This window comes from Borostomias antarcticus (assembly GCF_949987555.1).
Source record: "Borostomias antarcticus genome assembly, chromosome: 15".
NCBI lineage: Eukaryota > Metazoa > Chordata > Actinopteri > Stomiiformes > Stomiidae > Borostomias > Borostomias antarcticus.
Window position 1 is genome coordinate 8,730,805 of NC_140248.1, and position 14,853 is coordinate 8,745,657.

General features: G+C 42.7%; 1 protein-coding gene across 8 annotated transcripts in view; it reads left to right on the forward strand.

Moving 5' to 3' along the window:
• The first annotated feature begins 102 nt into the window (after positions 1-102).
• The window catches only part of ncor1 (nuclear receptor corepressor 1), a 49,489-nt gene continuing 34,738 nt past the window's right edge, over positions 103-14,853 (forward strand). For all 8 annotated transcript variants that reach the window (XM_084449756.1, XM_084449759.1, XM_084449757.1 and 5 more), the window contains exons 1-10: positions 103-236; positions 1,967-2,163; positions 4,056-4,159; positions 4,806-5,013; positions 5,664-5,843; positions 9,841-9,954; positions 11,694-11,750; positions 11,911-11,963; positions 12,846-12,912; positions 13,953-14,125. In XM_084449756.1, the coding sequence (XP_084305882.1) occupies positions 2,053-2,163; positions 4,056-4,159; positions 4,806-5,013; positions 5,664-5,843; positions 9,841-9,954; positions 11,694-11,750; positions 11,911-11,963; positions 12,846-12,912; positions 13,953-14,125 (1,067 nt within the window). In that variant the 5' untranslated portion in view covers positions 103-236; positions 1,967-2,052. The remainder of the gene's footprint in view (positions 237-1,966; positions 2,164-4,055; positions 4,160-4,805; positions 5,014-5,663; positions 5,844-9,840; positions 9,955-11,693; positions 11,751-11,910; positions 11,964-12,845; positions 12,913-13,952; positions 14,126-14,853) is intronic.

Below are 14,853 nucleotides of genomic sequence, written 5' to 3' on the forward strand. Positions count from 1 at the left end.
CCAAATGTTGCAAATTGATATACTCGAGTCGTGTGAGAGCCCATTTTGTTCCTAGAAAAAATACGTTGTCCTGCTCGGACCTCGACAAACAAATGTGGTGCAGCCCTCTGTCTGCAACTACTAACGTTAGTCCACAATCCGTCACCCGCGGATTTACTATAATCTAGGTGTAATATATAGACCAATTAGCTAGTTAAGAAGGCGATTTACTTAATATAGCGTTTTTATAAAATGAGGTGAGTGCTATTTTCTTCTTATGTGCACAAATGTCACATGTTTTGAAAATGTATTGAACGCACAATCGAGGTTGAAAATCTCCTTTGCAAGATGGCGACGCGGTTGAGAATTCAAAGGTGAAAATATTGTAGCTCACGTTAGCTAGTCAGCAAGCCAACTAGTCGTTTCGAGGCATCGCCGTGTTGCAAACAAATTAACAACATTTGCAAATCTTACATTTGTAAATTCGGTCAGTGAAAACGAGATTACTCTCCCCGATGTATGTAGCAAGACATCGCCCTTGGTTTGGGCTGGCTAAGATAGCTAATATTAGTTACACAGCTAACGTGTTTTTAGACAGTAAAGTTATAGCATAACAATAACCGATAGGAAGCAAGGAGCTAGTCTAAACAAGTAACGTAACATTTGCTGTCTTACTCATTTTATAATATGGTCATGTCACGTTAGTTAGGTAAGATGTGTTATTTGTTAGCTAGCCAACTTTAATCAAAGAGCTAGCTAGCTAACGTTAGATCAATATCAATGTTTTTGTTTCCACACAATTTGCTAACGTTAGATTTGCATCAGGTTCATACTGTTGTTGTTTGCTCCATAGCTAACGTTAGCTAGCTATTAGCTGGCTTAACTGCGTAGCACTAGCTTAGGGTTTCTATCCGGCTAGTTATTGTATTGTCCTGGATTTTTAATAGTTGGTTTTAGGTACGTTAACGTTAAACCGAAAACTAGAATAACGTTAGTTCTCTATGTAACATGCTGTAGGGAACCACTAAGTTAGCCAGGTTAACGTTACTTTAGTCGTCAGTGAGGAAATGACGATGAGCTTTTGCTTTCTCTCTTGACTGGGGTTTGTTCAGAATCCCGTTATTTATACAAGTCTAGCTCATCCGGGCTTCTCTCCATCTACAACATCATCTGAACAGACCCAGCCACTTGAGAGCTCGTAGTAGGGATGTCTGTAGATGTCTGTGCATCCAGGATAGATTTAGCCTAAATGCTTTCTATATGAAAGCCTGTTTTATATGGCACGACGAGACTGGAGAGAAAGTAATCCTAGGCACCCTTAAAACATAACCTAATCCACGGGCAACTGATTAATTGACAGTCACATATCTTCTAATGCCAGTATGGTGCATAATCCTCTGCTAGTGTCGATGAATTCAGCACTGAATTCACTTAGTAGCACTAGTAAGTTCTACTGGAGATGCAACACTTGATAGTAGGGATGTCCCGATACAATTTTTTCACTTCCGATACCTGGGCTTTGGGTATCTGCGATACCGATACCAATGTGATATTTATTTATTTATTTTACTCCTGAATAAATAACAGCAAAAGTTGGATATAGATGGCCCTTTATTCAAGTAACAGTACTCAAACAGCATTCAAGCTTGCAAGTTTTGCATTCAGCTGTTACACCTTTTTCTTCTGGCAGAGTGAAATATTCCCACATTTGCAGATATCCCCTATTGACCTGACTGGCTAGTAACGTTAGCCTACTTTCCCCCCCATACAGTTGATTAGAAGATTACTGCACGGCACGCGACTATAACGTGTGTATCGGAGCGCGGATCTGAACTTGTTTATTTTTTCCCATCTGATCCCGATCCAGCGTTCTGGGCCAGTAGCGGCCCGATACCAATCCCGTGGATCGGATCGGGACATCCCTACTTGATAGTTGTCCACAAAATTGCTGATTCAGATTTCTCTGTCCTGTGTGTGTCTCCCACAGGTGGTTTGAGTCTCCAGCCATGGTCCAGTTGAACCCCTGATCTTAGCAGCAGCAGCCCAGCCGGCTCAGCCTTAGCCTGAGCCAGGATGTCCAGTAGCTCGGGCTACCCCTCCAGCCAGGGGAACTTCAGCAGCGAGCAGAGCCGTTACCCACCGCACTCTGTCCAGTATACCTTCAGCACCACACGCCACCAACAGGTAAGGCCACTGTACTCACATCACAGAACCTCCAGCTAAATCGTTTACATGCTGTGACATATCATGAAGGCTACTCTTGTATATACATAGTTAAGCAAAGGCTTACGATTCAGGACTCAACAAGTTGGTATGAAATTATGGTTTTAATTGACTGAAACAGTACAATACCAGGCTATACTGGGTACCTGTACCAGTGGTTTATTATTTATGTATATAATTTTAAGTAAACGTTGGAGAAATCAATGTTCTGATGATACAGTTGCCAGCAGTGGTTACAGTGATGCTTGTCTCACATGTAGTAGCACCATGCATGCCATGCCAACCCAGCTTGGTGGTGGTAGCTTGAGTGTCCTGGACACAGCTCAAGCCAATGCTGTATAGAATGTTGCTTCAATCCAGTTGTGGACATAAACAACACAGAATGGGGGAGGTATTAGTGGAAAAAATAGATAGATAGAGCAAAAGGTTACAGTGTGTGTTTGTGTATATAGTATCTTATAGTCTCTACCTCACGTATGGGTCATTAGTGTCCCCCAGCCAGACCTGTGCAATGCAGCCTGAGTGTTTTTCTCCACCCCCCATAGGCTTCAATGCTATAAATCAATTTGTTTATCCCTGCCATGCATAACTCTGGGCTTGAGGAACTTATTCCTATAGAGGCCAGCTGTTCATCTCTAGTATCTAATTTGCTGTCTGACTCCAGTTTCATATTTACTGCAACATAATCATTGCCTCTGATAGTTGTACATGTAAGTTAACACTGTGTGTGGGTGTCTGTGCTGGGGGTGAGATTGTGTATAGAAATAGGCTTCAAGAGTCATATAAAGAAGTTCATCATTGTCTCAAACCTTTTAAATGTATATGTTAGAAAATAATATCCTATACCGTATTATTCTTGTATTGAGATATATATAGCACTGTGAAAGAGCTGGACATACTTTTATTTCAAACAGTTAAACAAGACTGAGAATAAAAAAATACATTTATTTTAAAACTGCAGTCCAAGAATAAGCAATGCAGGTTAGCAACTAAAACAGTTGCTGACCCCACAAACATTCTCTTACTCAACTAATGGACATGATGCATCTATTTGAAAGCCACGTGTCACAATCACATCAATTAAAATCAACTGTGCCACGTTACCAGACTTGCTACCAATTAAGCTTGACCAATAGGAAACAAACACATTGATAATACATTGACTGCTGTCAGAGTTGGTAAAAAAAAAAAAAAAAACTACAATGACTGGTACATTTGTCCATAGCCACTAGCACAATTTAACTTGCTTACAAATATTGATCATGAAGGTCAGTTTATGTTTGTCCAAGTTTAATTTGATCACACGGTTCTGAGAAGTTCACTTACACAGAAAACAGTCCACAGTACATTTCAGGGCATTATTTGTAAACTGTCTAAAGCAGGGTTTGGAAATATTTCCTCTAACTGTATTGAGTGGCTCAGGTTTGTTTGCAGGTCACAGACAGTGTACTGATAGCATTTCCTGCCCTGAGAGAATCATTTTTATTCAGTTTACTGGCCTTGTCAGCAACTTAATTTTGCAGATTAAAGAGATTTTAATGTTATGTATACTAGGCAAAGTAATAAGAGACTTGAGATTTTGTGCACTGAAGCAAGTTGTGCCCATAACCACAGTGATGTTCCACACCCCTGTGTCTTGTTGCTTTTCCAGCTGGTAATACTGATAAACGGGTAGATGTGTTACCATAGATGTTTATGATTATAGGCAGAGGCTAATACTGAAGGCCTAAATATGCTTTTGGTTCAAGGTGCAGAAATTAGGTTAGGTGTCATCACCTGTCGGCTTCCCTCCTTTGATCTGTCGTCTGCCGATCTGCTTTCTTTCTGGTCTTTGATGGGGTCCCTGTCCGTAGGAGTTCACCGTCCCAGACTACCGGACTCACCTGCAGGATCAACAGCAGCAGCAGGGGCGAAGAAGACCCTCCCTGCTCTCCGAGTTCCACCCTGGAACTGAAAGGTAACAGCCCCGTCTCTGCCCTGTCACTCTTAGAATGCTACAGCTAGCCTGCCGCAGACCTCAAATCAAATCAAACTTTATTTGTATAGCGCATTTCATACACAGAGGCAACACAATGCGCTTTACAGAGAGCAATGGGAGGGTGGGCATAGGTCCCACCCCTACATATTCCAGAGGGAAGCAAAAAAACAGTTTCACCCGGGGGCCAGAAAAGTGAGCTGTAAAAATTCTTCCCCGACCTCTCTCAACAAGATGATCGAGCAAGCTCTTGGAAAATGTTTGTCTATTGGCTAAGAACATATACAGAGCAGTAAACATGGGCTAGATACTTCATAAGAGAGACATGACTAACAGGAGAGTGCACAAATAGTTACAGAGAAGTTGCCTACATCGTAGGCCATTATGTGTTAGCTATCCCTGTAGTCTCTAATATGATATTTAAATGAATCATATAACAAAGCACAGTAGGCACTTAGATAGGGACAGCTGACGGCAGAGTGGGAAGGAGCTAGTCATGAGGAGGCAGGGGGCCTTTCCAGGAGCCATAGGGTGGACTTAGGTCGATGCTGACTTAGGTTGATGCTGTCAAGTCCTTGTGTACCGTGTTGTTATAGACACTACAGACAGTTTGCCTTTCCTCCCCCAGGCCCCCAGAGAGACGCCATGGCTACGAGCAGCAGTTCCACACCGTTACCGCCCAGTCTGAGCACGAGTCCCTGGAGTCCAAACGCCCTCGCATGGAGACTGTCTCTGAAGCACACTTCAACCGTGCGCTGCCGGGGGCGGGGGGCAATGTCCTCCCCCACCCACACTCAGTCCAGGACAGCTTGAGGGCCACCATGGATGTCAAGAAGGTGGGCATTGCCCCTCTATCCAACTGTAGATAATGTAACAGGATGAGGATCTGTGATCCAAAAAGGACAATGCACAATAATTAATACACTAAAAACAAAGTGAGTAAGGTATGCCCTGAGCAATGGCCAGGGCGTTTGTCACATAAACAAGGCAACCGTAGTGACAGTAGAAATAGCAGTTTAAACCTAGTTCTTCTTGGAGCTTAACTGAAACTAGGTCTTCAGATCTCTCTCGTAGTCAGGCTGCTACTCGGTTTGCTGGCTCATTCGCAGTAACAAGGTAAAGCAGGTCTGTGTGCTTGCTCGTCCTCAGGCATGTCAGAGTCTGGCATTGGGTTATCATATAAGTAGTTCACTCTTTAAATCCTTTGACCAGCACTGTAACTATGTGCTGCTCACCTGGCTCTTCTTTTCACCAACTGGAGCAGTACCCCCTTTATCCTCCTTGCCAGTTCCTCTTAACCAGCTCAATAAGTGGCGGGTGTTTGTGGTTGAGCACAAATGAGGAGTGGGTGGAGCCAATGGGTTTCCACATACCATGCCCCTCAGCCCGTTACAATACATCTAAGGCTTTTAAAACTCATGGTTTCATGGTAAGATGTTAAACATCTTTCGGTTGTGGTCTAACTGCCTTTGTTTTGGTGCTCCAGGAGACCCAGTTCAGTGGGAAAGGAGAGTCCTCATCCCAAGGAGGGCTGCAGCATGTGGGGGAGGATCAAGATGCTTCCCCCTCCAAACTGTCCAAGGAGGAACTGATCCAGAGCATGGACCGCGTCGACAGAGAGATAGCTAAAGTGGAGCAGCAGATCTTCAAGCTGAAGAAGAAGCAGGTGTGTTAAGCTACCTAAAACCTACATAGACTCACGAGTCTGACTCTAAACACTCAACTTCAGACTGGGGACCATCTCGTAACTTAAAGTAGATGGAAATTTGCATTGCTGCATTGCAGAACCAATCCAAAGTCTTTTGGGCATAGCTTTGTTCAGGTTTGAACTAATTCAAAGCAGTAGACATTGTCATTGTCCATTCTCTCTCGGTCTGGTATCGCGAGACTAAAACCTAGAGCGGTTGGATGAATCACGAAACTGGCAAATGTTTCGACCTACAAGACAAATCGTCTGTTCAGACTCTGAATTCTGTCCCTCAATGCTGCATTGCTATCTAATCATATGTCTTGCGGAGCCAACCTCCATTTCAAATGAAATCTCCCACAATGGATTAGAGTCCAGAAACCATTCTATTGGAATTTTCCTTATGACTGGAGTTTGTGAGGCCTAGGGCTGTGCAAAAAAATCAATACAGTCGAGTGTCGCAGTGTTTTTTTCCACAACACTTATTGATTTTCCAGCCTCTCATTTAAAAAAAGAATATAAAAGAATATTATTTTAATAATATTTATATATATGACATGGCGGCCTCTCTGGAAGGCCCCACTCCCTATGTAGATATAAAGGGCTCATTCTAAGGTAACAAAAAAAGTCTTATTTTCATGGGATTATACACTAATTATAACGTACTTATGAATTATATTACATTTCTGCCAAGTCTATACAAAATTCTGCCACAAAATTCTACACACTGCAACTGTAACGTAGCAAAAATTAGCATCATGGCTAGCAGACATTTTCTGACAAGGAGGGAGAGAATATGAAATAAAAATATTTTCACTTCATTATGACACTGTGGCGGGACATAATGGGAAACACTGTAGCTGCATAAGTAATATATCCACAGTTTTTAGTCTGCCTTATGATGTTAGTAGCCTAAGCGTAGACAGAGTTCTAAATGGCATTGGCATTCAAGCTAGCTAACTAACTTGCTAGATAAAATGGCAGTAGATAAGATAATCCATCATAAAGTGGTGCTTAAAAATTCATCAGAATGCAGGAAATTAAGTGTTTGATGCTTAACATTTCTGGAGGAGGACACTCAGACCCCCAAGATATTTTCAGTTTATTATGAGAGACTGGCAGGAGATAATGGGAAACGCTGTAGCTACATAAGTAATGTAGGGCTGGCCTGAGTAATTCAAGTTTTCCACTACTCGTTTGGTAAATTGGTATTTGGAGCTTAATTCGGTATTCAGAGCTTCCATTCTTGTATTTTTTGCAACAAAACTTTGCAATAGTAGCTCAAACGACCATAGTATCGGTATCAGGGCCGATACTGCGTTAATGTACTCGTAAGAATGTTCTGATACCAACGTCGTCATAACGTTACACCGAGTGACTCGTGGTAAGCGCAAGTGAACAGAAGTGGAGTTCAGCAATGGAATCTGCATGATTGAAAAGATGTTTCCCCCCTCACATGCAAAAGACTGTCATTCTCTCCACTCAAGAGCAGAGGCTCTTTGACCTGCTCCCAGAGCGAGAGTTTAACATGTTTTTGAAAGGTTTTTCAAGGTGCCCACTCACATCCATTGTATGACCAAAACGGTGGTAGAGCAATTATCAGACTTTCTCAAAAGTGGCAGTTTTGTCAGCGTTTTGATCTGAACCATTGTATATGATCACAAGTAACCTTAAAACAGGGCTAAACATGCATTTTCCCTTTACTACTCCTTTAAGCCATTTTGAGTTTTTGATTGATTTTGGTAGGCTCCTATCAGCCTCTAGTGTATCGTGGTACAAAATACATTTTTATAAAACCGGATTGGAAGTGTTTTTTTGTGGAGTTTATGTAGCCTACATTAGAACACGAATGTGAAGCCTAAACATTGCTTGATTACAAGCCAACACATGATAAAATAAACCCACACATGATTAAATCATGAACAAATACTTAGCAAGCTACACAATCTAGCAAGCTTACAATCTACACGTAGCAGGAGGTAAATGTTGCTAATTTGGACAACAAGGGGCACATTACTCCACTTGTCACAGGTAGGCTTAATAATATAGTGTTCAGGTATTTGTTAGGAAACTCCAAAGAGTATTTGAAGCCTGTAAAATGGTATTCAGGACACGCCTAAACTAATGTAACCACAGTTTTTAGTCTGTCTTCTGATGTTACTGTACTTGTTGTCATGTTTGTTTCATATCCTTTGTATGCCATGTAGCTATGTGTTGTTTATAGAGTTGTAAATGGCATTCAAGTTAGCTAGTTACCTAAGCAGACAAGCTATTCCAGCACAAATTGGTCCATAAAAAATTGCCAGAATGCAGGAAATGGAGTGTTTGATGCTTAACATTTCTGGGGGATGACCCTAAGACCACCCGCTTGTGCTACAGGCTGCAGGCTACAGGCTGCCCCGTACCCCTGCCTTTTACCAGCAGCGTTTGAAGGCAATAGCTCTTAGGGCTCTAAGATGCTTATAACGATTTGCAGGTCAGTTAGCTTGTGAACACCACTACTCCTTTAAGCAGGAATGCAAAAATAGTGTCCATCTTGTTTTCCCACCCAGGATTTGAAGGGATTTTTCTTCTTTTCTTTGTGTTGTATTCCATGAGCTCCTAATCTTGTCCCTTGAACCTGGTGGTTAACATAACCTTTAGCACGTAAACACAGAACACACTCACACCAGTCAACTACTTCTCTGTAGCGTAGAGCCAGTAGCAGAAACCACGTTAGCAAACGTTTGAGGATTCTGGTTAAAACAAAACAGGAAACACCCAAACAACCGTTAGCAGAGAATAATCTGATAAATCCTCTGCCTGGGCTCAGTTATCTAAACTGGGATCAGGTCGACACAACTGAGTGCCGATGGAGCCATGTTTTCACAACAGCCACTAGGGGTGTAACACTAGGCAAAAATCAAAGTTCAGTACGTACCTCAGTTTTGTCACAGTCATGGTTTGGTTAATTTTCAGTACAATAACGGAAAAAATTATAAATATAAATTTTACTGTGCTTGTTATATTTTACAACTTTTGTGAACACCAACAGTCACTTTCTCTTGTGCCGCCCTCTCCCCCTCTCTCTTGTGTTGGGAACAAGGTGTCTACTCTACTCTTTGTTCAGATGCGATGAGACATGCTTCTGGCAACACATCATCCTTGATATTTGAAATGGCACCAAATCAGAATATCACTGCTGCTAGGGAAAGAACTATATAGAACGGTTTTGTTTGCAAAAATGTTCACCATAAAAATTTGGTTACCTCTCTCAACTTTGATTCACACAAGCGGTCGCTGAAGCACCCACTTCACTCTGAGGGGATGAGCTGTTTGTCCCCTGCCACAGACAGTATTAGCTAGCTAACGGCATTGCTGTTAGAGAACATCTGAGCTTCCTAACGTTGACTATTCTAACTAGCTACGCTAGCATGATGAACAGTAGCCTAGTTAGCTGCTAGGCTAGTGATATAACTATAGCTGGGCAATATGCCAGCTGGGCTAACTTAGCTGGGTAGCTAATATAACGTAACTTATAACTTACTTAAAGAGTTTTGTCTCAGAGATTGACAGTGTTGTGTTAAGAACATAGTGGGCTGTTTACAGACGGGTCGAGCGTCTGTGTGAAAATTGCTCACAAACCAACACACAAACCAAGCCTGGCATGTCTGCTCGTCTGTCAGTACACGCTTGCACCATACCAAAGGTCCTGTACCGAAACCGCTTGGTACAAATACGTGTACCGTTACACCCCTAACAGACACTATTTTGCACACTGTGGATGGATCCAGAGACCCAGAATTAGGCAAATATTTATGTCAAATTCACAATTGTTTGATTTATGATGAAATGGTTAGGTTTAGGGTGAGGTCGCATTTCTTATATCCTGTCTTCCTGTGTGTGTGTGTGCGTGTGTGTGTGTGTGTGCCCGCGTGTACGTACATACATGTACTTGCATTGTTGACTTAAAAGTTTTTATGTTCGTGTCTCTTAGCAACAACTAGAGGAGGAAGCTGCAAAGCCAATGGAGCCAGAAAAGCCTGTGACCCCTCCGCCAGTGGAGCACAAGCACCGCAGCATAGTCCAGATAATCTATGACGAGAACCGGGTGAGTTGACTGGGGGAATCCCCTTCACACACAGAGCATCTACTGCACAGACAACATGGTATGCTCTACTTCACATGTCGCCACCCACTGTGACTTTATGGAGCTATGAAAGTCTTAAGAAACGATGCAATTTTATCATCTTATTCTTATTTGCTTACTGTCAAACGACTCTATTTTTATGCGTTGGTCAACTCCATTCATGGTAAAAAGTCATGAAAGTGAAGTGCGGAAAGTTGGACCATTCACAGCAGTAATTAAGTCTTAGAACACTTGTATACCTCTATGGTTTCAAGTTGGATTTCTTGTTCTTCATGCATCATTGATGTTTTGAAGTCCTTGGGGGGGAAGGTGTGTGTGTGTGTCTGTTTAGGCTAATTCTTGTGTTTCAAGATGGCTCCATAAGATGGCTGCCTCGGCGCATTGGTGCTCATGGTTTTGTCTTGTCTGTCTATAAATTGTATTGTATATTGTATCACTTTATTGTATTTTGCATTGTCCTGTCTTGTCCTTGCATTTTTTTTAAATTTTCATCCACCAACAGACCAAGGCAAATGACTTGGCTAAATAATTCTGATTCTGATATTCTGGGAACATGGTTGTGTGTGTGTCCTCTAGCCTAGTGTGTCTAGAGTAGTGGTGGGGAGATCTGCAAACAGCAGTATCCATGTTTCAGCAGAGCGAGTGAGTGAGAAAGGAGAGGACTGTGTGTGTGTGGGGGGAGGTTACTGTAGTTCATGTGTCTCAGTCTGCGTTTTGGCAGGACAGCACTGGGGCACGGCTTCCTGCTCAGGCAGCCATTAACCCCTTTAGCAGGAAAGCCTACTCCATCTGTGAGAGCAGAGCTGTGTGCCACGTAGGACATTCCCCTGGTGGCCTTGGTTATCTGGTACAGTCTCTCTGTGCTGAGTGTGGCGAACAGAGAGGAGAATGTGCTCTTTGAATTAGTTTCAGAGAAAGCTAATGGAGTTGACGTTCTGGAGTGGTAAACTAGAAATGCTGCTGCCAGGCAGCAGAGGAACATTCTTTTCTTTCAGCTTTTGTATTGTCTATTTCCATTCAGACATCTGCTGTTGGTTAGTTTTTGATGTATCACTTCACTTGGATAAGATTGAATACTCTGTTATCACAAAAATGACATTGAAAACATCACAAAGGAATTTGTTAGCCATGGGCCCTTTCCCATTAATCCAGTAAAGCTAAATTGACCCATACACTGCCCCAGTTTTAAGCATTTGTTTCATTTTTTACAGACATACAGACATTCTCCCTCTGCTGTTTTATTGACTTATTGAAGAAGCTCTTTTTGTAAGCTCTATTATAAAATTCCTCTTTCCTCTACTGGGCAGCCCAGAGCCTGGGAAAGGGAGCCTGGATTATTGGTCAGACGCTGAGGCAGACATAACCAGATAATGTTTTCCATAGATCCTTACTTGTGATAATAACCTGGAGTTTTCAAAATGTTTTTCTTGTGTGTTTGCACGCCAAAAACATGTAATAAAAAAAATCTTGTATCTCTCTTTTCCTTTTTTTTCCTCATTTTTTGTCTGTGGCCGAAACAGTCTTCTACAAATGAATGTGTGTACATAGTTACTCTCTCTCCATTGGCAAAAGATTTGACAGCGGTCAGAGACCACAGAGACTGAAAGACACATTTTGTGGGGACTTAACCATGCTGTTCTGAGGGAAAGTTGCTGTGATTCTGGGTTTACTAATTGATATTGCATTTTCTTCTTTTGCAGAAAAAAGCCGAAGAGGCCCATAAGATATTAGAAGGTCTTGGTCCTAAAGTTGAACTGGTATGTGGATCAGGATATTTTGATTGTTGAACAATGATTGATTTGTAGATAGATAGATACCTCCCTATGAAGTAAGCAAGAAGTTGGGTATAGCTTGTATAGCAGCTAATGATCAAATCATTACCTGTCGTTTGATCTCTTTTCTTTTCTTTTCTTTTAGCCCCTTTATAACCAGCCATCGGATACAAAAGTATACCATGACAACATCAAGACGTGAGTATTCACTAAGTGAAATAACATTTGAACCTTTTATCATGAATGTCTGCTGTATCGCTAAAGATACCGTTGGAGCAAGACCAGAATGGGTATGAGCATGGTAGGGTTTTGATATGACATCAGTGGAAGATGTACCCAATCAAGGGGAGGGTTACGGCCAATTTATACTTCGTCGTATGACACTTTCGAAAGTGTCGATAGACAGAAATGACGTCACTGTCGACACTTTTTTGTGCCGGACAGGGGTGTCTTGCACCTACCAAATTTTCTAATGTCGCAGACGCCGTCGCTTTTGTCGCTGTGATTGGATAGCTAGATAGAAGGCACGTTCGTTGCCATGGAGGTTACAAAGGTTTCTGTTTGACCTACTGATGCTGGAAAGGACAGAGATTGAGAAATGTTACGTGAATGAATGTTACGCGCGTGCGTGTTCGTGCTTGCATTTTTGTACGTGCGCTTGTAGCAGAGGCATGGCAGGGTTAAAGGCGTGGTTGTCTGGGCCTGAAGGTCAACTGTACTACTCAGTGAGTCTGACTCAGAAGAGATACCTAACATGCTTTAGAATGACAGCGATCTGCTGTGTAGCAGGAAGGAAGAAGGACTGTTGCAGCTGTTGCTCTTTATTGCTCACATGAACTTGACAAGCAGACTGCAATTCTTGGCAGGGATCATGAAGTGTTCTGTAAACATAACATCCGCCTCATACAATGCATACTTTCCCCTTGATCTGTGGCTATGGGCATTAAGGGCATCTCTTGACAAGTAGAGATACTTCGAGGCATGTTTTACTGGTATCAGCAGTTGTGTGCATCTCAGGTAAAGACAAAAAACGCAGTCATTGCAATTCTTCCCGACTAATTGAACCTTTTCCCCTCCCAGGAATCAAGTGATGAGGAAGAAGCTAATTCTGTTTTTTAAGAGAAGGAACCATGCTCGTAAACAAAGGGTGAGTATCCCCGCAGAAGGGGAAGGAAACGTCCAGGAATGTATTGGATGCTTTGAACCCAACACAGACTTACACAGACAGCCTCATAGACATGGACGTGAAGGCACACACCCCACTCACAAGCTGTTCTCTCAAGCAGATGGCTTGAACTGATCAGGGGAAATAAGCCTGTGATTCTTTACAGTTCTAGCTGTCCTATATACAGTGTATAGATGCCCTACTGCATTCCTCAATTCAGTGGCATTTCAGTTTCATGGAGGTCCCCATGCTTCTTATTTGAGGACTTCACAAATGGTCGGCAATCATGCATAAAGGTTGGCCTGTACTCTAAAAGGAGCTTTTTCATTGTTATTTTTTGTGGTCACAGTCTACATGTTTGTGCCCCTAGCACAGAGAACAGTTGAATAGCATTTACTTACTTAACTTCAGTATGTTTGATCTATTCCATGTTCCAGTGGTAAGTGAATTGAGGAACAACTTGTGGCACTTCAAAGAAGAGATCTTGGGTAACAGACTATCCAAACAACTAGTCTTTCTTATCTGTAAACCCATGGTTAAATATAGTCTAATCAACCCATGTGGAAGTGTTTTTCCTTATGTGTAATGGAGGTATGGTTCATTGAGTGCAACCTTTAGCTGGCTGCTTCCAGGTAGGGTCAGGCAGACCTTTCGGACTCTGAACAATGGCAGAGTGCGCATGGCCACCTGCCAAGAGGAAGGTGGATTGTTTGGCTCTGGCTGGCGAGAGTGAAAACAAGGCTGTATTGTCCTGCCTGGATGGAACACTCTCCATCTCCCCACTTCTCTCTCAACATTTAACTCTTAAGCCTCCTCATGTCAAGCCCAGCATTTCAACCTCCAGACTGGCCCCTGCACCCCTGCCTTGAAGCAGAGGGCAGCTAATTCTTACTGTCATTAAGAGTTGAGAGGTTAGCATATACTTGCTAGGAAAGGGAGGGCATTCATGTGGATGTTTTGGTGCTAGATGTTAAGCGACAAACTAAACTCCACAGTGATCTATCTGTATTTATCGTGTTTAGGAACAGAAGATCTGCCAGCGCTACGACCAGCTGATGGAGGCCTGGGAGAAGAAGGTAGAGCGCATGGAGAACAACCCACGACGCAAGGCCAAGGACACGCGCACGCGGGAGTACTACGAGAGACAGTTCCCCGAGATCCGCAAGCAGAGGGAGCAGCAGGAGCGCTTCCAGAGGTAACGGATGGAGGCGGACTGGGCCGTTCTAATGAGACTACTGCCTACAGTGTTGTGGCTTTGGACTTTGGTTCTGAATACTGTCCATAATGCAGCACCAAAGCTGAGGCTCTCACAGTGGAGTGTCCTGAACGGAGTTGGGGGGCTGTTGAACCTCAGAGGTTCTAACACAGTGTAGGACACCTGAAAGTTGTAAGCAAATGCTTTATCCTCCTGCTGGTGATTAGAAGCCATCACATTCTAACCAGGATGACTTCCCTAGCTTACATTTTTTAACCTCTACTCAGCTTTGGAGTGGAGCTAGATGTTGGGATGTGTCTGTCGGCCTATCTGTCTGTCTGTCCGTCTGTCCCAGGGCATTGTGGGAGATGGGGTCAGGGTCCAGCCTCTGGCTGTTCCTGGCACAGAGGCTCTGGGCTTTCTTTGAAATATCCAAACACGGGTTTGCAGGTCAGAGATGTTTGTTCAGACTGCTAGACCATACAATGGGAGTGGGGAAGCAAGCAAATCATTAGCCTAAAATGTCTGACATGTTTGTACTCTGATCAATTTTCCAGATGTTACGTTTTTGCAAAATATATGATGATAAGAGGTGTTTTAAAAAACATTTTGTTTTGGATAATTTGGTGTCTTTGGAAGTCCACCAAAGCTGCATTTATTTTGATTCCTGTCATTTTTCTATTCGTGGACACACCCCGTGACTCGGATCCGCTCCAAAATTTAATGGG